The 25,740-nt window shown below is 39.3% G+C and overlaps 1 protein-coding gene across 2 annotated transcripts in view; it reads left to right on the top strand.

The window, feature by feature from the left end:
* The window catches only part of LOC126178908 (cleavage and polyadenylation specificity factor subunit 5), a 96,916-nt gene extending 72,573 nt beyond the window's left edge, over positions 1–24,343 (top strand). For both annotated transcript variants that reach the window (XM_049924567.1, XM_049924568.1), the window contains exons 5-6: positions 9,608–9,722; positions 23,794–24,343. In XM_049924567.1, the coding sequence (XP_049780524.1) occupies positions 9,608–9,722; positions 23,794–23,815 (137 nt within the window). In that variant the 3' untranslated portion in view covers positions 23,816–24,343. The remainder of the gene's footprint in view (positions 1–9,607; positions 9,723–23,793) is intronic.
* The last annotated feature ends 1,397 nt before the right edge of the window (positions 24,344–25,740 follow it).

Here is a 25,740-nt window from a genome sequence, read left to right as displayed (position 1 = left end):
TGTGATTTTAAACTGTTGGAAGCTTTATTTTCCAGAAGCTCCCTGAACTTGTTTCATCTCCATTTATTTCTTTAGCTACTGTCCAGTCCTTCCATCCACTACATGGAACAGAAGAGCTTGCCGGGCACTTTGTCTTCATTCTTGGTCGTACTATTTTCTTTTCCTAAAGTGAGTTCATTGTGCAAATCAAAGTGCCAACTTGCTCGATGTTCACAAAAGTGGCCTGCTGATTGAAAAGGGAAGAGAAGAATTTTAAATCTATCCAGATTTATGTTTTATATAATTTCCTAAATCATTAGAAGCAAATGCTAAGATTTCCTTCATCACTCCTCCCTAATCAGAGCTTGTGCTCAGTCTCTAATGATGTATTTTACAGGACATTAACCCCTAAATTACCTTTCTTCCTCATGAGAAAACAGTCTATACCTTTTATTTTCTTTATTTTGTATTTCAGTTGAGAAGTTGTTGTGAAAGCATTATCAGTTTCTTTCAAACCAGTATTCCTTACAGGTTGCGTCTTAATCAAATATACCATCTTCATTTTCACCAAGGAAACTTTGTGCACTGCTTATTTTCACTTCCAACTGTAGCTGTTATTTTTACCTTCGGCTTCTGATTCTGCTTGTGTTTACAACTATTTCTTAGAGACCTGGTGAATATCTTCTTCACTATTGGTACTCTTCGCCATACATCCTTCCATTCTAGGGAGGGGCTATGAAAGCGTGCTTTGAACAACTGATGACTCTCCTCTGCATGGATGCTTAGTAGATAACCTAAAGTACCAAAAATTAAGAAAGCAGGTAAAAAGGTATTTCATCGGGGCAGTTGTTCTGCAGATTGAACATTTTTAAAAAATCATGCATTTTAAATTGGAACATTGACTCATTTTTCACACAAAACCTCATATACATTCAAACTTACCTAGAAAAATTCAATTTATCCGTTTTGTTTGATAATAGCATGTTGTGCTGACATAATACTCTACAGCATTGTTCTGGCATTCATATGGAACACAACAATGGGGTAACTGCAGTACACAGTGAATCAGTGAAATTAGAGACCTCACACTAAAAGTTTACCGCCTTTTAACATTATATTACTTATTAGAATGTTTCAAACATTACTTCCCAAACATGAAACAGTGGTCCGGAATGGGTGTCATTTACAGACTTAACAAGTATTGATGATTGGTGTATTTTGTCTATAGGCCAGTAGGGAGTTTGCAACTAATAGCAGCACACATTATTTAGTGAAAGTTCCATGCTGCTGCAGTTTTATACCCATATTCTTTCACACTTGGCTCTAAAGGGAGGCTTCTAATATTTAATGCTTTTTTACCACAGTTCAGAGTTACTTTGTTAGAGATGATGGCAACAGTGTAAATAAAAACCTGAGAATGTGTGGTCTGTTTGTGTAGTGGATGCCTTCTGTGGTCATAAGGAAATCTACATACATACGAAGTGTGGCGGAGGGTACCCTGTACCACTATTAGTAATTTCCTTTGTCACTTTACTCGCAAATAGAGTGAGGGAAAATCTACTTTTTATGTGTCTCAGTATGAGCCCTAATTTCTCATATTTTACCTTTGTGGTCCATATGCAAAATGTAGTTGGCAGTAGTAGAATCGTTCTGCAGTCAGCTTCAAATGCTGGTTCTCAATTTTCTCAATAGTATTTTTCGAAAAGACATTGCGTTCCATTCAGGGATTCCCAGCTGAGTACCCGAAGCATCTCGGTAATACTTTCATGTTGTTCAAAGGTGCCAGTAACAAATTTAGCAGTCTGCTTCTGAACTGCTTAGAAGTTTTTCTTTAAGCCAAATCTAATGCAGATCCCAAACACTTCAGCTGTACTCAGCAATGGGTCACACTAGTGTCCTATATGCAATCTCCTTTACAGATGAATCCCACTCCCAAAAGTCTCCCAATAAATCAAACTTGACCATTTGCCTTCCCTACCACAATCCACATGTGTTCGTTCCATTTCGTATCACTTCGCAGCATTACACTCAGATATTTAAATTGTGTAACTGTGTCAGGCAGGACACTACTAATACTGTAACAAACATTGTGTTTGTCTTTTAAATTTATCTAAATTTAGAGCTGTCATTCATCACACAACTAGAAACTTTGTCTTAACATCTTCTATCCTCCTGAAGTCAATTGACGATGACACCTTCCCTTATACCATGGCATCGTTAGCAGACAAATGCAGATTGCTGCCCACCCTATACCAGATCATTTACATATATAGAAAACTATAGTGGACCTATCACACTTCCCTGGGCCACTCTTGACGATACCCTTGTCTCTGGTGAACACTTGCCATCAAGTACAACGTGCTGGGTTCTATTACTTATGAAGTCTTCGAACCAGTCAACGTATCTGGAACCCATTCCATATGTTCATATCTTTGTTAACAGCTTGTACAATAGCAAATGCTTTTTGGAGGTATGTAATGTCCATATTTCACAGTATCATGTCAGAAAAGGGTGAGCTGAGATTTGCGTGAGTGCTGCTTTCTAAAGCAATGCTGATTTGTGGACATAAGCTTTTTGGTCTCTAGTAAATTTGTTATAACTGAAATGAGAATACGCTCAAACATTCTGCAGCGAAGTAATATTATGGATATTGGTCTGCAATTTTGTGGGACCGTTCTTTTACCCTTCTTATATACGGGAGTCACCTGCGCTTTTTTCAGTCACTTGGGACTTGCGCTGTGTGAAAGATTCACAATAATTGCCAGCGGAATCGGGCCGTTGCCATAAAACCAAATTAGGATGACATCTAGCCCTGGTGAATTATTTGTTTTGATCTCTCTTTGTTTTTCTCTACACCTGTTAGTATGTTGTCCTTATAGGAGTCTGTGCTGTGGTCAAACAGAGGTATGTTTGCATTATTCTCATGCATGAATGATTTCTGAAATGCAGAATTTAAAACTTTAGTTTTTGTTTTGCTACCTTCTACTGCCACGCCAGACTGGTTAACGAGTAACTAGGTGGAAGTCTTAGATTCACTTTATGATTTTACTCAGAACCAGAATTTTCTCGAGTTCTCGAACAGATCTTTCACTGAGGTAGGACAGTGGTAGCTGTTGTATGCTTCAGGCACAGATCTCTTTACAGTAACATAAATCTCTAATGATCTTTTCCTGTTGTCATTTGCATGTTCTCTTTTGAACCAAGTGTGCAACAGCCTTTGCTTCCTTGGCATTTTGTGATTTTTCTTGTTAAACCATGGTGAGTCTTCTCCGTCGTTAATCCACTTACTAGGCACACAATTCTTCAGATCATGATTTATGATCTGTTTAAACTTTGGCCATAATTCCTTACATTCCTCATATTGTTCATTGCTCAAGTGATCCTTAGCTCATGGTCTAGTGGCTAGCGTTGCTGCCTCTAGATCATGGGGTCCTGGGTTCGATTCCCGGCCGAATTGGGAATTTTCTCTGCCTGGGGACTGGGTGGGTGTGCTGTCCTCATCATATATCATCATTTGTGACAATGGCTAGATTGGGCTGTGTGGAAAAAATGGGCTGTATTGAAAAAATGGGCTGCGTGGAAAAAATGGACTAAACACTCTCCTAGCCTTTTTGACTGGTTTATTAACTTTTGTAACCATATTTGCTCTGATGATGTCATGACCACTAATCCCTGTCCCTACACTGATGCTATCCATAAGGTCCAGCATGTTTGTAGCTGCAAGGTTTAAAATATTTCCATTGTGTGTGGGCTGGCAAACTAGCTGCTCATGACAGTTTTTGGAAAACATGTTCAAAAATACTTTATAAGGCAGTTTGTCTGTACCCTCGTGCATTGAATCCATAGACGTCCCATTCTATACTCAGCAGGCTAAAGTTGTATCCAACTAGTACTGCATAATCCAGGTTTTTATCTGCTACGGGCTGTAGACTCTTTGATTGACCAGAGAACTGTCACAGCGGAATCAGGTGGCTGGTAAAAACATCCAACAATTAATTTGATTTCACCTAGATCTGTTACACGCAACCAGCTAACTTCGCTGTTGCACACCTCAATTTCGACCTCAATAGAGACAATATTTTTGTCAACTGCAATGAGCACTACTCATAAGGCGTCTAATATGTCTTTCTGATATATGTTCCATCACTTGCTAAGTATCTTGGAGCCTTCTATGAGGGTTGTACCAAAGTAAGGTTCCCATATTTTATGTTTGTTGTTATTAATTTATATACCATTGAAAAGCTTACACTTTTGTCTGTTTTTCGACAGTCACCATTGTTTTCGACACTCTTTTTGAAGCCAGTACTCAAGCTTTTGTATTCCTAAGTAGTCTCCTGCCAACGCATTGAGGAAGTGTGTGACCTCTGCTCGGACTTCATTGCTCTTGAAGCATTTGCCACCTAAGTGCTACTTTAGCTTGGAGAACAGGTTATAATCTCTGGGGGCTAATTCCGGGCTGTACAGGGGATGGGGCAGAACAGTTCACCCTAATTTCTTCAAAAGCTCCTGTTTGACAAGCGACGTGGGGTAGAGCGTTGCCGTGAAGAAGCACTACTCCTCCGTCAGTCAACCTCTCCGGCGATTCTGTATTGCTAATCAGAGTTTGGTCAATGTTTCAAATATCTGTCTGGGTTTACTGTCATCCGAGGTTGCATGAAATCGATGGGGAGTGCCCCCTCCCAATCCCGAAACACAGTCGCCATAACCTTTCCTGCCGAATGCGTTTGTTTGAATTTCTTTGGTGACGGTGAACCGGAGTGACATCACTAACAAGATTGTTGTTTTGTTTTGGGGGTGTAATGAAACATCCACGTTTCATCTCTCGTGGTGATAGTCTAACAACTTCTCCTTGTTGCCTTCCCCCCTCACATCGTGAACTTTTGTGCAGCCCTCAGCAAAAGCCCTGCACCATTTGCCGACATGCTGAACGGACATGCACTCTTCACCATAAACCTCAGTCATTTGCCGATGAATCTCCATGGCGATCAGCACTTCCGTCTCTGATGGCTGTCAAGCCAACACTGAGCAAAGTAGCAAATCATGGAGAGGCAGGCTCAATGGTGGGGGAACCACACCCACAAGGCTGTAGCTCATTGGGAACCTTACTTTTGGTACAACCCTGTTACCTTGGTTTTCAGTGGGCTGTCAGTCCCAAATGAGGCTAATTGCTAACTGATAACTATGTTCTTCAGAAATTGCTACTGTTTCCTTAATATCAAACAAGACCAGTGCTGCATGGTGGAAAAGTAATCATCTTAAAAAATGTTGCAAGAGACATTATTCGGTGGCTGATGTCGGTAAGCTCCCCATTTTGGTACCATCATAGTCTTTATTGGTTATTGTGTTCCAAAGTTCTAATAATTCAAAATTTTATGTGATTTATTTATCAGTGCTTTTTAGATGTCTCCCAAACTCCTCTGACACCGTTTCTCGATATTGTTACAGGAATTTATATTAAAAAATGGGCATAAACATTAGATCCAATGTTTAGAATATCAGCCTAAATGTTGACTTTCAGAAAAATACTTATTCAGTATCTGCTTATTAGCAATAAAATTCTTATTTCCCCGTATATTAAGGTGATATTGCATCCAGTGACTGGAAATATGCTTGACACGAAGACTTAAATGCAAAATCTCAAAGGGCTCCATCAGTCTCAAGAGTTCATACAGTCGTGCTGACAGATGCAGCAAGGATTCTGTTGACGAATCCCTCTGTTAATACAAAATGCAGTGTTCCATAGCAACTGCTGCTGAGTGTCTAAACTTAGTTTCTCTTAATTAGAGTAATAGAATTGGTGAGCTTCTATGGCCTTTGAAGAACTGTCAGTTTCAGCCTCTCATGACAGTGATGCTCACTAAACCCCATGTTGAGTGAGGGACAGTTGAAAACGATTGAAATTTGTCTTTTGTCACATGTATTCCTTTACTTCTCTGTTCACTTCCCATTTTGCTCTCTTCCCTTACTTCTCTCTTCACTTTTCGTACACCTGCACTTCCAAATGAAAAATTAGTGACACTATATGGGTTGCAACATGTGAGGTAGAAGAGTTGCCACAGTCATCACTCAGGTTTTATCAGCAAGGTTCATTAGTATTGTATTTGCAGGTGTACAGCTGAGTAGTTGTTTCAATTTTTGCATAATATTTTGACAGCTGATCCAGCCATCTCCTTCAGTGCTGTGAGTTGCTTTTGTGTGTGCTCACTGTCTGGGCTCCAACCCGACTGGTTGTAGTCCAGGAAGTAAGTACACATAACAGCACAATCTGAAGCAGAATGGGCATAAACATTAACTAAAAGTAACACTAGAACTGCCAGAACACAGGAGAAGCCTATCTGCGATACTTCTTTATGTGTGGTTAGTGTGAGTTAGTTGTAGCGTTAGCCTGCTGTGCAGAGGGTTTTGGATTTGAATCCCCCTGACAACACATTTTTTAAATGTATTATGCGTGAAGTGTTTTGGCAATCTACTTTCACTTTGTTTCTTTGAAAGTAATGAACCTATATTGTACATTTGTGGTTTCATAGAATATATCAGAACTGAAAAATAAACAGTTGCAATAATAATAATAATAATAATAAGTACATAACTCCCTCTCTCTCTCTCTCTCTCTCTCTCTCTCTCTCTTGCACACACGCATTCGTTCACTCATGACAGCCTCCACAGTTGCAAATATCTAAAACGGTGAAGAAAGTGGATTCAACAAGGAGATGTCTGTGGGTGGCACTTTTCCAACTAGAGGTTTCTAAAGATATTGTAGAGGTTGTACTGTCTGTTCAAGCAACAATCCATGAGTACACAATTATTCCATTGCTTTCACAGGTGAGCAAACTTGCTCCAAAGCTGTTTGTTGTCCTTCAAGAACCTTGTTCTTGAGGTACTTGTACACATCAATCCATGTTACCAGCATCAAACTTAATAGTCCACTCTCACTCCTCCGGTAAATGACCCAAGAAATGTTGAGGACGTTTATACAAGAAGCGGTAGTGGAACAAATCAGTGTAGAGAAACTTCGGCTAATACTGAATTCTTACGGGCCCCACAAAAACTCTAGTGTTTCCATGACCTGCATGTACAAAATAATCTGCCAGAAGACAAAATCACAATTCACATATTCCAGAAACACATTGACTTTTGAACATTATGTACTACTTTTTAATCTTATTATTTTGTTTATTATTATTATTAATGTTATTGCAATTGCTTCTTTGTTTGTCTGTTCAGATTGTGTATTCTGTGAAACTGCAAATGTACTTTGTAGGTTTACTACTTTCAAAGAAACAAAGCAAAATTGGACTGCCAAAATACTTTCATGCATAATACGTTAAAAAAAAAAAAACCTTGTTGGGGGGGGGGGGGGGGGGGATTCAAAACTGAGACCCTTCGCATGACAGTCTAATGCTCTATCAACTCACCCACACTAGCCACACGTATAAAAGAATCACAGATATGCTTTTCCTGTGCTCTGGTAGTTCTGGTGTCGCTATTAATTAACGTTTATGCCCGTTCTGCTGGACAACAGCACATAGCTCAAACTGAATCATAGTTTTGTTTGATACCTTTTTGACAAAACATTTGTTACAGATCTGAGTGTCTGACATCTGGAGGTTTGGGTGTCAGCTGCACACCTGTATGTAAACAATGTGGTATCGGCACTTTTATTCCTTGTTCCATACAATTCTGAATGGTAATCATGAAGTATCAAAATGTATTTTCTTCGACTATCATTACAATGTTATCATTTGATGTGTTCAATTTTCTTATAACTTATTATTTTCTCAGCAGTACTGTTAATGAGACACTTTCAAGATTTCAGCCATATGATCAAGAGTTTATCAGTTGTTTTGAATGGCCTCTTGTGGATGCTTTACTTCATGTAGGTTTGTGATGATTTAAGGGTGTACCACTAGTTTTCTGAAAGAGTCGTCTCCAGTAAGTCAGATAAACACTTACCATGTTTGCTTAATGTGTCTGGAAGCTGTCATGGAGAGAAACTCCCCCACAGATGTTGATTGGTTTAGCTTTAATTGAATTACTTTATCTGGTGAAATATTGATTTTTTGCATACTAGCACTGAACTTGATAAAATTTGTGGTAAATTTTTTTCTCTAAATAATGACTTAAGAATTGTACAGCACGTTACTACAGCTCACATAAAACTGAGAAGCAGTATTGATCAGTTTTACACTGAGGTGACAAAAGTCGTGGTATGCAACCTAATAATGTGTCTGTCTCCTTTGGTGCAGCAACTTGATGTGGCATGCTCTCAAGTCATTGGAAGTCCCCTGCAGAGATATTGGACCATGCTGCCTCTGTAGCCGTCCAAAACTGCAAAAGCGTTGCCGATGCACGATTTTGTGCATGAACTGACCTCTTGAATATTTCTAGTAAATGTTTGAGAGATTCATGTCAGGCGATCTGGGTGGCAAAATCATTCGCTCGAATAGTCCCGAATGTTCTTCAAACAGATCACGAACAATCATGGCTTGGTGACATGTCGCCTTGTCACCCATAAAAATTCCATCTTTGTTTGTGAATCTGAAGTCCACGAATGGCTCAAAGTAGGCGAACATAACCATTTCCAATCAATGATCGGTTCATTTGGACCAGAGAACCCACTCCATTCCATGTAGACATAGCCCACACCATTATGGAGCGACCACCAGTTTGGACAGTGCCTTGTTGACAACCGGTGTCCATAGCTTCATGGGATCTACACCACACTTGAATCCTACCATCAGTTCTTACCAACCAAAATCGAGACTAATCTGGCAAGGCCATGGTTTTCAAGTCCCCTGGGATACAACCAATGTGGTCACGACCCCAGGAGAGGTGCTTCAGGCCATGTTGTCTTGTTACCAAAGGCACTCGTGTCAGTCGTCTGCTGCCATAGCCCATTAACACCTAAGTTTACTGCACTGTCCTAACAGATAAGTTCGTCATATGTCCCACATTAATTTCTGTGGTTCTTTCACACAGTATTGCGTGTCCGTTAGCACTGACAACTGTACACTAATGCTGCTGCTCTCCGTCGTTAAGTGAAGGCCATCAGTCGCTGCAGTGACCATGGTCAGAGATAATGCTGGAAATTTGGTATTCTCGACGCTCTCTTGACACTGTGGATCTTGGAATATTGAATTCACAAATATTTTCCTGAATGGACTGTCCTATGTGTCTAGCTTCAACTCTCAACAACCATTTCATGTTCGAAATCTGTTAATTTCGTTGTGAGGCTATAATGATGTTGGAAAATTTTTCTCATGTGTCATCTAGGTACAAATGACAGCTCCACCAATGTACTGCCCTTTTATACCTTGTGTATACAATGCTACCACTCTCTGTATATTGTGTATCGCTATCCCATGATTTTTGTCACCTCAGAGTAAATTCAGTTTTCTCTGGTCGACTAATGAAGTAAATCACTGTGACGATAATTAGTCCTTCCTAATATATTTGGGGACATTTCTTTTATTGTATTAATTATATTACTATAACATATTGTAGTAAATTTGTGAGTGCACAATTGTGTTTTTTTTTTTTTTTTATATTGTCATATTGAGAAGTATGTAGACAACATTCGAAATAATAATTCTGTCATTGATTATTTTCCCTCTCTGTTGGTTTCTAGCCTTGTTTGCCGTACCTAAGAATTACAAGCTAGTTGCTGCACCCTTGTTTGAGTTATATGACAATGCACAGGGGTATGGACCAATAATATCGTCTTTACCACAAGCTTTGTGCAGGTGAGTACTGCTGTTAATTGTAGCCTTTACTTGATCAGAGTTATCAGGATGACACTATTGAGTGCAACTAGCATTTTCTTCCTTTGCTGTGCTGTTTACCAATAATGATTATGTCTTGTTAGAATTTTCTCAAATTTCCATAATTTTGTTTTGAAAGAAAAGTAGTGTCATACAAAAACATGCTGCCCCCTACACACACACACACACACACACACACACACACACACACACACACACACACACACGTGTACAAGTCTTGCTGCAGAAATTTTTCTTTTTTTGTGTGGACTATCATTTGCATTAGCAGTGGGTTAATCAGTCATTTACATAAATGGCTAATGCTGATGCTATTGTTCGTGTCATGTAAGAAGGCAGACCAATTTTCAGCAGTTGTGCGCATCCCCTCCACTAGCCACAGGCAGCCAATAATATTCATTCTCTTTCTGAGTGGCTAGTGGAGAGTTACAGCTAGAGAGTGAGAATCTTGCTCCTACATGCTGCGCTGTTGCCGTACTTCGCGACAACCGTATTATTCATTCAACTGTCACCTTCCCCCCCCCCCCCCCCCCCCCCCCCCTCCTCTCCAGGTGTATAGCTGTGAATGTTTGAGTGTGATCAAAAAGAAAGCCAGGTGACGGCCAAAAATGTGAAGTACTTCACAAGCTGGCGAGGGGGATTATTTACCGCATTTATAACTTTTCAAACATGAATTTGAAAGCAGGTCTTCTTACTGTCGATATTTGAAAACACAAGAACGGGCTCCAGAACAATGTAGTGTTGGCAAGAGAGCTGTAGGAACCGTAGAAAAAGTTGGTTTTGTGTCGCCTGGAAAGCATCAAAAATCGCATGGAACCTGTAACATAAATGGATAGTTTTAACAATGATGTTTTAAAGTGCTCCATGTGAACAATGTATGCCCGACATAACAAAAATTTTTTATAGCTATGCAATGGTAAGCACTTCATCAATGTAAAGAATATTAAAAGAAAGATGATGATTCCATTTATGTTAAGAAGAGAATTTTTAGTTCAAAGAGGTGGCATAAGTGCAGCACGAACTATATCTCATATAAAGATTAACGACCCAAGAGGAGGAGATGGTTCAACACTGTATTACCTTGATGAATCATGGGTCAGTTAGAATCATTCCAGGAAGATCTGCTGGTGGCAGTTTTAAAGTTCTTGTAGGAATAGGTTCTCGGATAATTATTCTGCATTCTGACTCTTCTTCTGGTTTTGTTTCTGAGAATGAACTTCTACTTACATATAAGAGAAACAGCAATGACTACCATTCAGAAAGGAATGCTGTCAATTTCATGAGGTGATTCACAATTCTTGTCGCACCCTGCTTCAAAGTCGGTCATTGCCAGGTATAATTCAACTGTTACAGAGAAAACACCAAGTACAAACACCAGAAAAGCAGATATTTTTCCACGGCTTAAAGGTAAAAATATTAATCACAGTGTAATCCAGACTCGTGCCGATTTCCTGCACCTTGTTAATTTATACAAGTCATGTGACAGAACATACAAACCTTGCACATTAATGGGGGTCAGATAATTTTGCGTTTATCCATGTATTGCTGTCAGTGTAGCTCCATTGAATTAATTTGGGCAAAGGGTTTTAAGGCTATGTGGGAGAAAGAAACAGAACATTCAGGATAACATATACTGAACACCGCTTGTGCATGAGGCAACAGACAACATCCCAACTGTAGCATGGACACAGTCTGTGCAGCACGCTGGAAAGCTTCAGAAAGAACAACTTGACAGGGAAGTGATGATGGATATAAGCCATGAACCTATCATTGTAAATTTACAATCAGATTGTTCGAAAACAGACTCGAATAGAAGTGACGATGGTATTACAATTAGACTTTGGAACAAAGTAATAATAATTTGAAGTTTTAAGACTCGTTGTTTAAAAAATGTTTGGCAACATATCAGTTGCATACATAATAATGAGAACTTCCTAGCATTTTTGATTAGCACTTCGTATCTTTTTAATTATGCAGATTTTGTTGTGTATTAAATTTTTTCTTACAATGCAGTTCAAATCACAATAAATGTTAAATATTTGCAAGCAGTTTCAATGACCTTGTCTTTTGACAATTGTCATTTTGAGAGAAATTGTACTTCACATCTTCACAAAGCTGTGTCAGCTGTTCTTGCCTCCCGACGTCACTCAGAGTAAATCTGTGGAGCAGTGGACGCAATATCGTCAGAATGTCAATTAATATTTCTCTTATGATGATTGATTGAAATTGGTTTTAATATTTATTATTCACCTCATAGACTTAAACGTATAATACAGTGTACCATAGGCAAGCGAGCCACTCCTGTTGTCCGCAGCAGCAAAGTTTGGCGACATGGACTTTGTTTGCCCGCTCTGCTTCCTTTCCACTTCGCCTTTATGCGTGAAGCGCCTTCCTAGGTGGCGCGGGTTTTAGTGTTATAACAGAGCCCTTTAATAATATTTTTTGTTTAAGTTTTCCACAAAATCACTTCAGCTTTGTTAGCACTTTAACTTGGTCAGTGCTGAGTTTTATTATGTTGTCAGAATGAGGACATTCGCCCACAAAAGACAAAAGTCCTTTGTTTGAGTCTTGGTCCAGAGCACAGTTTTGATCTGCCAGCAAGTTTCATATCAGTGTACATTCCGCTGCAAAGTGAAAAATTTTGTTTTGGGAACTTCCGCCAGTGTGGGGCAAAGTCTTGTCCCCCACAATAGCCTTTTTTCCAGGAGTGCTAGTTATGCAAGTTTCACAGGAAAACTCCTGTGGCATTTGAAAGGTAGGAGATGAGGCACTGGCCAAACTAAAACTAAGAGGATGGGTCGTGAGTTGTGCTTGGGTAGCTCAGTCAGTAAAACATTCGTTCGTGAAAGGCAAAGGTCCCAAGTTCGAGTTTTGGTCCATCTCACAGTTTTAAACCACAGCAAAGTGAAAATATCATTCTGCCAGTCGACCAATCGTTTTGAATTTGAAACGAGCGCACAAATCTCGTTATAGTCTGCACCTTCTACTTGACTAAATTGCTTTGTGACTAAGCAAGCTTTAAAAATCTGGGCTCCTCACCAACTTTCTTCTTTCTAAATACCCATCTATTCTTTACAAGAATTACACCAGATGGTAGCTCAATCAGTTTCCCAATATCGTGATTTTTTTTAAGGGAGTTAATTTCTTCGTTCATTGCAACCATCCGTTCTGCTGTCTTGTTAGAATTAACTGATTCATGATACGATAATGGTTGATCACTGTTCTTTTCTTGCACAATGTGTTTTTGAGCTATTTCATGATAAACGACCTCGTTTGGATGAAGTGTCATTGGATGAAGTGTCATTGGATGAAGTGTCATTGGATGAAGTGTCATTGGATGAAGTGTCATTGGATGAAGTGTCATTGGATGAAGTGTCATTGGATGAAGTGTCATTGGATGAAGTGTCATTGGATGAAGTGTCATTGGATGAAGTGTCATTGGATGAAGTGTCATTGGATGAAGTGTCATTGGATGAAGTGAAGTGTCATTGGATGAAGTGAAGTGTCATTGGATGAAGTGAAGTGTCATTGGATGAAGTGAAGTGTCATTGGATGAAGTGAAGTGTCATTGGATGAAGTGAAGTGTCATTGGATGAAGTGAAGTGTCATTGGATGAAGTGAAGTGTCATTGGATGAAGTGAAGTGTCATTGGATGAAGTGAAGTGTCATTGGATGAAGTGAAGTGTCATTGGATGAAGTGAAGTGTCATTGGATGAAGTGAAGTGTCATTGGATGAAGTGAAGTGTCATTGGATGAAGTGAAGTGTCATTGGATGAAGTGAAGTGTCATTGGATGAAGTGAAGTGTCATTGGATGAAGTGAAGTGTCATTGGATGAAACTTATTTTCTCCTGTGTTGCACTCATCCTTGGCCTGCATCTATTTCATTAAATATCAGAATGTTCCACAAATTCCTGATTACCTTCAGTTTCTTCCAAATTTTCCACCTGATCTGAGAAATCATAAAATTTCCCTTCAGTGCTAGAATCTTCTTTCATGTCATATTTTGTCTCCAATACTTGGAAATGATAATGCTCCTTCATTGCACATACAATAGAAATTCGTCCTGTTTCTTATTTTGAGTTGAGCATTTGCCATTCAAGAATTGTTTGAAAATTCTTTTCTTGGGTTCCACAGGCTTTTTTGTTTCTGGCATCCAGGTCCTGTACCCACGGCCATATAGTGTGTTATAGAGTGCATCAAATAATTAAGCCTTTTTCTGCCCTTTCATATAATTTAGAACGATGTTTTTGTTTGTGTAAGTGACTGAAAACTTCACATCCTATCACAAGTAAATGTCTCACACTAGACTTTCTACCTGTCCACAATTCCTGAGGCATTTTTTTGTTGTTGTGGTTATTTGTAACGCGATTCCTTATGTATGCGGCAGTGTACATCATCTCGCCCCAAGAACACCTTGGCAAATTCCTAGCTATTGTGACCTTACCATATCATTAATGTTCTGTTGAGCATTCAGCTATACTGTTTTTCTGTGATGTGTAGTTCAGTTATTTCGTGTCATATTCATTCAGATTCACAGAACTGTGTGAACAGAATTCTAGGCCCTTGTTCACGTGAATTTTGTTTACAGTTTGGTTTTCCATTTGACTCCTCCATTTCTTGAATTCTTCTAATACTTCATCCTTATTTTTTAAGAAATGCACAAATATGTCTTGGCCTGCATCATCAACGATACTCGTTGAATATCTCTTGCCTCCAAAACTGGGAATGTCAGTATGTCCCATGAGATGACTATGAACAAGTTCTAAACAGGTTGTTCGTTCCTTCATACCTTGCTTTAAGAAATGGTTTTCGTGTTGATTTACATGCCAAACAGCCACCACATGGGTTTATTTTACCTTTTATCGTGTTGTTTGCTGTACACTTGCCGACATGTATCATTTGACAATTCCATAAGTCTAGCGACTTTGTGTTACATTTGTTATCTCTCAGTACGTTTATTGATCTGTCAACTGCACATGGCTTCGTATTTATGTAATATAAATGACCTTCCTGCTGATTTTTAACTAGCAGTCTTCCAGAGATATTGTCCTCTTGCAATCTTCATTATCAGAAATAATCTTTCTATCGTCATTAGCTATGAGTTTTTTAGCCAGAACTTCGTTTTTAATTATTTTTGCTTCTGTTTTTCTGCCATCAACTAATGTCGTGACCTCAGCTAAAATATTTTCATCAACAGCTGAAAAATAATTTTCATTTGGGCCCATGTGATGAATTGACCAGGAATCCACTATCCAGTTATCACCATTCAATGTAACTGTGTCACAGGCAGCACTCATACTAACAGCACCTATATTCTTTTGTTCCTTTTTAAATTTCCCCCTTTTAGGGCGGTTTCTGAATACGTAACGGACTTTGTGACAGTTGTAACAGACAAAACTACCTTTTTATGTTGCTTCTTTATTCGTTTCTTCCTGTCCTTTGTCAAATTCCGTAAGTGGAGTTTTTTGGTACTGTTGATTACCAATATTAATGTTCAAGGACATTGCAGAATGTTTATCTTCATTATATTTGGGACGTGTAGCATCTTTTCATGTGCACGCTTCATTGTTTTCACACTTAAAATCATTATCTGGCAAATTGCACAAAGCTGTAATTAGTACATCCCATTCGTTTGAAAGTCCACACAGAACAGTCGTTGATAAATCTCCCTCTTCAGTTTTGTTGCTAATGTTCACTAGGCCTGCTACAGTTTTGTTTATTAGTCCTAGATAAATTTCCACAGATTCATAGTTCTTCATTTTTAGTGAATATAGCTTCCATCTCAGTTGCACAGTGTGAAGTTAGATATCCTTTAGGTCATATAATTTTGAAGTTCTTCACATACTGTTTTTTTATTTGACAAATTTCATATACAAGTGTGTATTTGCTGCTGTTCACATATGGAAACAGGGTGTATATGACCCGGGACAACCGGGAAATCCGGGAAAAACCTGGGAATTTTTTCATCCGGGAGAAAACCGGGAAAAACCTGGGAATTTTTCGGAATTCCGGGAATTTTTCGGAATTCCGGGAATTTTTCGGAATTCCGGGAATTTTTCGGAATTCCGGGAATTTTTCATTGTTTTAGCTTTCGGTTAAATTTTTGTAATTTTGACTGCAGAATTGATTTTCTAGCAAAGAACGTTATTGCATCCTGCTACTGGAGAATGATATTGCAGCAATAAAATATAAATGAGAGGGAAAAATATAAAACTTTAGTGGCAAAGGAAATGTGCAATTTACAACGAAACCCCGTGCACGCACAAGCGTCTGCAAGTAGCAAAAATATGTCAAAGGCCGTAGGGCGCAGACTGTTAATTCTTCATAACAATGAACTGCTTGCTATGAGCATGACGTCATAACTGTTCACATTAGGTTCGTTTGACCAATTGCCAGCGGTCTGTTGCGCATGCGCATCTAACTCACGTATAAGCAGTACCTTCTCCCGCTTCCCGCTACTTGTAGTTTGGCTGTTAGCTGTATCGGTAGTAGCTGCAAGCAGCCAGATGCAAACGAGAAAAATTTTTCTCGCGCGCCCTAGCTGCAAGATTCTCGTTTGCGCAGAGTTGTAGTGGGGAGGGGGTTAACCTGCACGTGACCCGTGTTTACGTTAAGTGATTTCGCTGCTTCACGTTTACAGCTCCCACGTCAAATGAAAACAAAACGGATTTCTGTGGCCGTGAGCTATCAAGTGAATTAAAATACATTCACATAATTACGGAGGACAAAAATAAATTATTGATTTCAGTTTTCTGATTTTATTTTATTTCCAAGTTAGTAGCAGTCAAGCATTAATCGCCTTGCAGAACAATGAAGTTCTTTTTGCAAGTTTGCTGAAGAAATTTGGCTTGATTAATCTTTCCGCTGAGGCGATCATTTTATTTGAAACGAAGTGTTTCATTCTACAGTATTGGCTAGTTCCAACTGTTCGCTGAATTTCAAATGCACGTTATTATCTTTTGCCATGTGTGGCATTATGCCATAATAAAGAACCAAAAATGAGATCGTATGGTACTGGTACTCCAAGAAAATTTACATCCCAAAAACCACACTGAAAAGCTTAATATCAGATGGGACCTGCTTCTTTGTGAATCTGGAAAAAGCCAATTTGCACTTCAAGCTGAATTATGCATTTTAGTATGGTTTACGAAATTCCGATGTTCTTTGGAGTATCGTCTGATGCTCTGTTTCTTTTATGGTGTAATCTAAGCTCTCTTAGTGCTTTATACACACGAAAATGCGGGCTTCCTAAACCACTGCAGTTGCACACGCAAAATAATGTCTGTTTTCTGGCGCCCTCTGGCAACTGGTAAATGGAACCTATTTCTAACAGTCTCCGGATAGTATTGCGAACGGTGGTCAGAAAAGCGTTACTTTCAAACTAAATTTCTTTTTACCCAAGATGAATTATGTTACGTATGAGAAAGTGGGATGGATATCTAAATCACAGAGCGTTCGAAACTGAACAGTTTGAGGACCAGCCACTTACAAAAATTTCGAGCTGCGAGACATTTATGTAATAATTTTAAATTTACTGGCACATTTGTGTGATGTATCTTAAAGTATAACACACGCAAAAAAAGATCAATATTACATGTGAAAGCTTAGCTTCTGTTGTAGCGTGTTAATCTTAGAGACCAATATTATATGTGAAAGCTTAGCTTTTCTTGTAGATATACGGTACTGTGTACATTAATGTAAACCGTTAACTTTTCCTCTTGTGTGTTCGCGCCATGTAACCAGTGATGTTGCTATTGGCTGACTAAAACACGTGTTCTATGCTCTGAATGGCTGCTGTCATCGGCTGGCGAGATCTCGTGGCTTGAGATATGACTCGGTTACAAAAGGACATATCAACCTCAGTTTTAATGCTCCGGAAACTAACGCGCTGTGTTTGGTGCAATTCGAATTTATACTTTCGTAATACGAAAATATGCAACGTATATGTTGCTGCAAAACAAAGGTCTTTCCAAAACTTCTCTGCCCCGTCTTTTATTTTTTTTCCGGGAAGTTCTACACGATTGTATAAAACGTTAACCATTCAAAGGATTGATAATTTTACAGTTCCGAGGGAAAATCTACGGAAAACGTACTGTCACTTAACACGGAAAAAGTGTATTTTCGCCCGGGAAAAAGCATATTTTTTAAACGGGATATCCGGGAGAAATCCGGGAATTTTTTTTCCTTGTCCCCGTATACACCCTGGGAAAGTGCAACTTTTGCTAGCGCCTGGTCCTTACGTGTTATATATGCCTTTTTATCAGCATATGGTGCACCTTCGCAATGTCCTGGCTCTCAAGGATCAGTTATAGTCCTTAAATCGTAATCTATTAGAATCATTTTCATCTGATACAATCAGGAGGCGTTATTCACTCCACATAGTTTCTCAGTCGTTTGTTCTCTGTCATCTCTGTATGTTTCACTACTGTATTCATTTTATTCTTGTTTTCTTTTGTGTGAGATCACAAACACAGGTCGTTATCAGTTAACTTTTTCCAAATGCATCGCACAAAAATAGTCAGCCGGTATCAATAAATATTTCACCTTCACTGCACATTGACCCACAGTTTTCTATTTCTTTCTTAACATGACTGTACACATACTCATTGTTGTAGTGGAATAAAACTCTCTTCTCACACACATTATATTTATTAAGTGTAAAACTACATACACCATCAAATCAGTAACAGAGAAACCCTATAACAACACTTTGATAGTCTTTAAATAACCTATAAGATAATCCAGTAACATCACAGAAATGAAAAGAATGTAATAAATAAAGGAGCTCTTCTCCACCTGTTTATCTTGTAACAAGTAGCACTAGAAGTATTAGAAACAGTATTACTTTTATAGAGTAACATTGCATAGCCAGAGAATAAAAACACAAGAGATAAAGTGCTCACATCAAATAAGTAAAAATTGTCTTGTAAAGCCAACATTAAAACCTCGAGTATAGCAAGCCACTAGAACTGACATCAGACTGAAAGATTTATCACTGGATTTCACTGCTGTGTAGAAACTCCATAGTGTGCTCGCCACCTATGGGGCACAAATAGCAGAGAACAGCACAAATTAAGAAAACAGTTCCATTATTAAAAGCAAATAGTTATAACAAGAGACCAAGTTCACTAAGAGAAGTATAAAAATGTGATAAATGAAATACATGGGAAAATGCTGTAAAACGAAACAGCAGCTGTACGCACCATCTGCCCAGTGCAGGCAGCATTAAAGTGCTTAAAATGAATAGAATTAATAGAATTAATGCAGTAGGAATAACAGCTATGAAATTTTTATTTTGCAGTTGTTGCTGTTGGTTGAGAATAAAACCATCATTGACATACATTTGCTTAAGAATTGCCAGCCTATAACCTTCCTTTTCTGTGTGGAGGATAACTTGCTACACTTGCTTCAGTTTGTACCCTTTCTGCCTTGCAAATGCTCTTTATACGATGCTGATGACAGACCTTCTAGTGTTCCCTATTCAGTAAATTGGCCAAGTGTTGGAGGTGATTTTTTTAAACCACTGAATTACACAGAGAAGTAATCAAAGATTTCAGTGTGTTGATTAGATTTTTCTACTAACTGTTATCTGTGGAAAAGGCAACTTCGCATCCACATCTTCTTTCTAGCAGGTGACTAATTCTGTAGGAAATGGTCCCTAAGTACAGGTGTGTGTGTGTGTGTGTGTGTGTGTGTGTGTGTGTGTGTGTATTAGCAATATTGCCCAAAGTAATGACTCTGCTGTAAAAATGTTATCAAGGAAAGTTCATAAACATTATTATCTGCTGCAGTTTTTATGAAAGTGATATCAACTTACAAGTTTTTTGGGTGATAAAGGCAGTGAAATAGCCTGATGAATGGCTGAATGGGAAAGCTTTTTATGAGGTTGGGGATGTACTGGGCTGCAGGGCAAAATTTGGTCTGTACTATTTTCTTTTTGAAAAATACCAACAGTTTGTAATAATTCTAGTGCTGTTTATTGTTTGTGATATAGTTGTTATCCAATGGCGATTAAAAAAAAATTTATAGGTAACTGTAATTTATCTGAAGATATCCTTTTATAGTATGTTAACTGGGGGCGTAGAAACGACGGAGAGGCTCCGTCCATGCTGCTGCCACAGTGGTCAACAACCCCACGACTACCGCAGTCCACTTCACCACTCCGTCGCCCCACACCGAACCACTCTTTCAGGGTTATTGTGCGGTTTGGCCCCTGGTGGACATCTCACACCAGACTAGTGTAATCCCCATGTTTGTGTGGTAGAGAAATGGTGGTGTACGCGTACATGGCAAACTTCTTTGTAGAGCAATTGCCGACATAGTGTAGCTGAAGCGGAACCACTCCGCATTCGCCAAGGCAGATAGAAAGCAGCCTAAAAACCATCCACACACTGGCCTGCTCATTGGGTCTCGGCACAAGTCCGCCAGGCGGGTTCGTGCCGGGGACCAGGCACTCCTTCCCTATCTGGAAAGCCGGGCATTAGACCACATGGCTAAATGGGTGGGTGAAGGTACCCTTAGTTGACACTGAAACCAATTCAATGCAGTAAAATTTGTGTAACCAGTTGTCTTATTTTACCCTTCATTAAAACGGTCTAAATCCTTTTATCCAGTCTCTACAGTTAAGCCTTCATATTCCCCTAGACTAGTAAACTTCACATGGATGTTGGGTGGGGGGGGATTGACAAAACAAACACACACACACACACACACACACACACACACACACACACACACACACACATTTAAAATTTCGGTCCAAAATATGCCGTCCCCTGTACCTCCTTGTTACAGTTTGCTGGTTTGGGAGATCTAGACCACCGAAGCCTATGTACGGTCTCCACTCGTCTCTCTTTTTCATTTCCACTGCTACTCTCTATTTGGCTCGCACTGCTAACTAACTTCATCCATCTATTTTTCTTTTACTGCCACTCTCGATCACTGACCATCACTATCTCCTCTCTGTGTGGTTCCTACTGGTATTCTCTTCATCCAGCTCTTCTCTCTCTTCTTTCTCTTTCATTGCCTCTTTCTCACTCCCATCATCACTGCCCCTTTGCTTCTATTGCCACTAGCTCTGATCTACTCCCTTTCAACACAAAAATGTGCAAAAGTTTGCATGCCAAAATTTTAGTGATAAAGGCGGAATTAGTTTTGAAGCAGCTGGTTCCAACTTTTGTCTGTCTTCTAAAGAGGGACTTAATTGCCTTTCTTGTGCTCTGACAGGAGCATTTTTCAGCTAGTGATCTTCTTTTCCCTGCTAAAGCAGGGTGTGATACTTCCATAAAATGAATTCCGTAGATCAGTAAAGTTTTTACAAGTTTTTGATATAGTTTGACACATTTACGAATTGGATACATATAAACAACAAATAAAACAATCAAAAGTCCAGGTTCGAAGATCAACAGTACTATGACAAGGATGGATTGCTACTCGCTGTAAAGATAAAATGTTGAATTGCAGTCACACAGAATGAACAAACTGTTACACATTTAGCATTTGACCAAATACTTCTTCAGAAAAGACAAGATAAACCCACACATTTACACAAGCAGGTACACCTCACACATGACCGCTATCTCTGGCCAATTTGGAAGCAAGCAACAATCTGTGGTGGGGTGGAAGGGAGGAGGGATAGCAGGCTACAATGAAGTAGAGGAGTCAATGCTTTCTGGCAGAGCTTGCAAGAATGAGGAAAAGGCCATGAGGTGCAGCATTGAGTGGTTGTGGAGATGGAAGGGGGGGGGGGGGAAATGAGGAGTGAAATAGGAGAGGAGCAAGGAGGAGGAAAAAGACAGGTGGGTGCATTTGCAGAGAACAGTGCACAAGGGGAGTGAGGGGGCATTTATTTGGGGGGGGGGGGGCAGAAACTGTTGGGTGGAGGGTGTGGAGACAGTAGGTTACTGTAGGTTGAGGCTGGGATGATTGTGGGAGCAGAGAATGTGTTGTAAGGAGAACTCCCATCTTCAAAGTTCAGAAAACCTGGTGGTGGAGGGGAAGATCAAGATGGCCCAGGTTGTGAAGCAGCCATTGAAAAATCAAGCCTGTTATGTTCAGCAGCATGTTGTGCCACAGAAAGGTTCACTTTGCACTTGGTCACAGTATGGCAGTGGCCATTCATTCTGGTGGATAGTTGGTTGGTAGTCATACCAGTAAAAAAGGCTGTGCAATGGTTGCAGCAGAGCTGTTATGTAAAATGGCTGCTTTCACAAGTGACCCACTCTTTGAATGTGCGTGTAAGTCTGTGACATGACTGGAATAGGAAGTGCCGGGTGGGTGGATTGGGTAGTTCTTGCACGTGGGTCTTTCACAGAAATGTGGCAAGGGATTGGAATTGGCAGTGGCATAGGGATGGACTACGGTGTTGTGTTGGTGACAGAACAACACTTATGGAGGGGTGGGAAGGACCTCGGGAAGGGTGCCTCTCATTTCAGGACATGATTATGTAATCAAAGCCTAGACAAAGGATGTGGGTCAGTTGTTCCAGTCAGAGGTGGTACTGGGTGACAAAGGGGGTGCTTCTTTGTAGTGGACAAGTGTTTGGTGTGGTGGGAGGATTTGGGGTATGTGGGGATATGGCATGGGAAATGTGTTTGTGGACAAGGTCTCAGGGTAGTGCCATTCGTTGTGTTCAAGTCTGAGCAATAAAAACAAAAGATTTTAAGAATGATACTACTAATTTGTGGTGTAACGTGACAACACCATCACAAAACAGATGCTTCCACTAGTTTGAAATGAGGGTAGGGCTCTCATTCACTGCTGGTTCATTTTACACTAATTTATGTAAAAATGAACAAAAAGCTTTAGGCTGCACCTGCATACCAAGAAATGTGTTTGATTTCCAAGTACAAATAATTTTGCGCACAGAATAATTTTTTGTAAGGTGCTTATGCTGCCTGGTGGCACCATCAAATAATTTCAAAGTCTGTATAAATGTGGAGTGCCCATTATACAGAGACAGTGCATCATAAAGTTTTATTGGTGGAAAATGCTGGTGACCGCAGAACCCTTGCAATGTGTTCACTACATTTAAGCGTCAGGCCAGATATTACATACATATTTTTTGTGCATAAGTACACGAAATTTAAAGCTCTGGATCCCACTAACAAATAATAAAATTGAGAAAAATTTAAAGGCTTCCCAAGATCATCATCTGAAGATCATACATGATTTGCTATGAATAGAAATTATAGAAGTGTTCATCATTACAACTGGTACTTTTGGTACCCAAAAATCATGGTTTTTTTGGATGTATCTTGATAATGGATACTGACTTTTGAAAATTTGGAAAATGGTGTTCCTAATAAATGTCTGAAGAAGACACAGGTAAAATTTGAGCCATTTGTTATTGTTAGTTTATTGTGGCCCATTGTGCATAAAAAGGCTAAAAACTGTATTTGCCGGTTTCTCAGGAACTGCCAATGAAAAAATGATGCTTTTATAATCTGTCAAAGACACAAACCCACCTAATGCTAAAGAATCAACTTGCTCCATTTGCCTAGACTGGAGGACGTGTGAAATATTTAAATTTTGATCCCGCACTGTACAATAGCTACAGTGTGGGCATTCTTCCTATGGGTACACAATTGGTCACTAGGCCAAGGGCTATCCAAAACGCTTTATTTCTTATCTTTATGATCAATAGAACCCGAGATTTGAACCCCTAAAACATAGCATTTTTGTGCTTGGCTTTTTGGAACATATTGGCATTGTGGACTGTTGTGCACAGACCGATTACTGAGGCACATGGTCATCGATGCTTGTAAATGTAACCTCTAATGTGAGTGCAGTTTTTGTCAGTGTCTTTCATATTGTGTAGCTGTTATCTGATGGTTTAGATTTAAGAAACATTCATTTAGTTCTCAAATTATTTGTTATGGAGTGGGTCATGCACATATTAATGCTGTTTGTACTCTCTCTTCATTGCAGACTTTACAGTAGTTATTTTGGAAGTGACTTTCTTTCCTCCTCTATTTTTAAGCTGTCTGAATTAAAAATAAAGAAACCGTTTCATTTTGTAACTTTTTTCCACAGGTTCAATTTCATATACATGTGAATTACCTTCACACTGGTATTAATGCTGTTGAAGATTTTTTACCATTGGAATTAAAATGGGGTCTCAGTCAGCTGTCAGCTCCACGCAGCAGCAGAAGTGTATAAAGACAAAATAATCTGTGCTGTGTAGCTTTTCAGGTACAAAATTGTGAAAGTGGTGACAGTGGACAAGTGTTTGGTAAACATTAAATAAAGCAGTTTTACTGTGTTGCTTTCATCAGTGATAAAAGTAATTTATAGTGCTGCAGTTGGACTCGAGTGTAAAAATAACTGAAACTTACAATAGTCTGTGCACTTTCCCTTCTATGATACATAGTTTTACATTTATAGTGTGAATGGCTGTACCAAGAAAATATTTTAAGGCTCTTGAGATTGTCATTACTGTGACATTCAGATGACAAATCATGTATATTCCACCTTCCTTAAAAACTATATCTTTATTGTATTGTGTCTCTTGTATATGTGAAGTGATGAACTTGTGAGAAAGGAGGTTTTTTACACTCATTCAATAAAAGCTATTAAGTTAGAATCCATAGGCAGAATTATTAACCCTAGGTGGCTGTCAGTATGAAAAATGGCTGAATGAAGAAAGTGTTATGAAATTTATAGAAATTGATTAATGGTGAGTCAGTCATGTGTCATATGAGATTGTATGATGTCAAGGTATTCTTTCTGTGCTAAGGCCCAAGTTGACAGAAAATACAGTCAGTGTTGTGTTCCATTATGTGACGCTATTGTAAATTATAAACATTGGGCTGATTCAGCAGTACTGCAAACTTTCATTTCATACACCTTTGGTGTGTCATGTTCCTATTTATGCGGAAAATAAATGTGATTTATAAGAAAAACTGCCTGATAATTTTTAGGGAGTAAAATTTTATATTTTGTATAACCTATAATAAAAGTTAAAACTCTGAACTTCACAATCGGAAGAATAATCTGCAGTTTTCAGCAGCTTTTAATCCTTGATTACCTAACCAACATTTACAGTCGTAATTTATGAGAGGACTGTATTATTAAGCTTCCTCTCTTCATTGTGTTTTCTTTTAATTTTGTACCGTGTTTCTCTTTGCTCTCCACTATTGTCTCTCTCAAATAAATCAAACTGTGGAAAATACAGGATGACAGAACAACAGTATTATGAAAAGGATAGACAGCTACTCACCTCATAGAGGTATTGAGTCACAGACAGGTCACCTGGTTTAGATTCATTAATGATATCTTAATGATTTGGGCTGAGAATGGGGACAGCCTATCAACATTCCTCCAGAACCTCAACCCCTTCTTGACTTGGTCCTTCACAAGCCACCTTTCTCAATGTAAACTTCCACCTCAAAGATGGCTACCTCTGCCCATATCAGACCTACCAATCACCAACACCACCTCCACTTCGGCAGTTGCTACACACTCCACACCGAGAACTCCTTTCCATACAGTCTAGCTGATTGTGGCCATTACATCTGTAGTGACTAGCAGTTCATCTCCAAATATACCTTGGGTCTCACTGAGGTCTTCACAGACCAACATTACCCTCCCAACCTTATACAGAAATCTGTAGTGACTAGTAGTCCCTCTCCAAATATACTGTGGGTCTCACTGAGGTCTTCACAGGCCAAAATTACCTTCCCAACCTTGTACAGAAACTTATCTTCCATGTGTTCTCTCTCCATTCTCCTTCCACATTCACATCAACAAAGGAGCTCTCCCCTGGTGACTCAGTACCACCCAGTCAGAATCGGAGCAACTGAATCATATTTTCCAGCAAGGTTTCGAATATACTGCCACCCATCAGGCCTGCGCAATATGTATGTCCATCCTACTCCACCTTGCTCCCAAACTCGTGGCTTGTATCTGTGTATTAGACCTTGATGCAAGACCTGTCCCAGACATCCTCCCACCACCACCACCACCACCACCACCACCACC

This window comes from Schistocerca cancellata, chromosome 1 (genome assembly GCF_023864275.1).
Source record: "Schistocerca cancellata isolate TAMUIC-IGC-003103 chromosome 1, iqSchCanc2.1, whole genome shotgun sequence".
Classification (NCBI taxonomy): domain Eukaryota; kingdom Metazoa; phylum Arthropoda; class Insecta; order Orthoptera; family Acrididae; genus Schistocerca; species Schistocerca cancellata.
The sequence above is the reverse complement of the archived record's forward strand: the minus strand, read 5'-3'. Positions and strand labels throughout refer to the sequence as shown.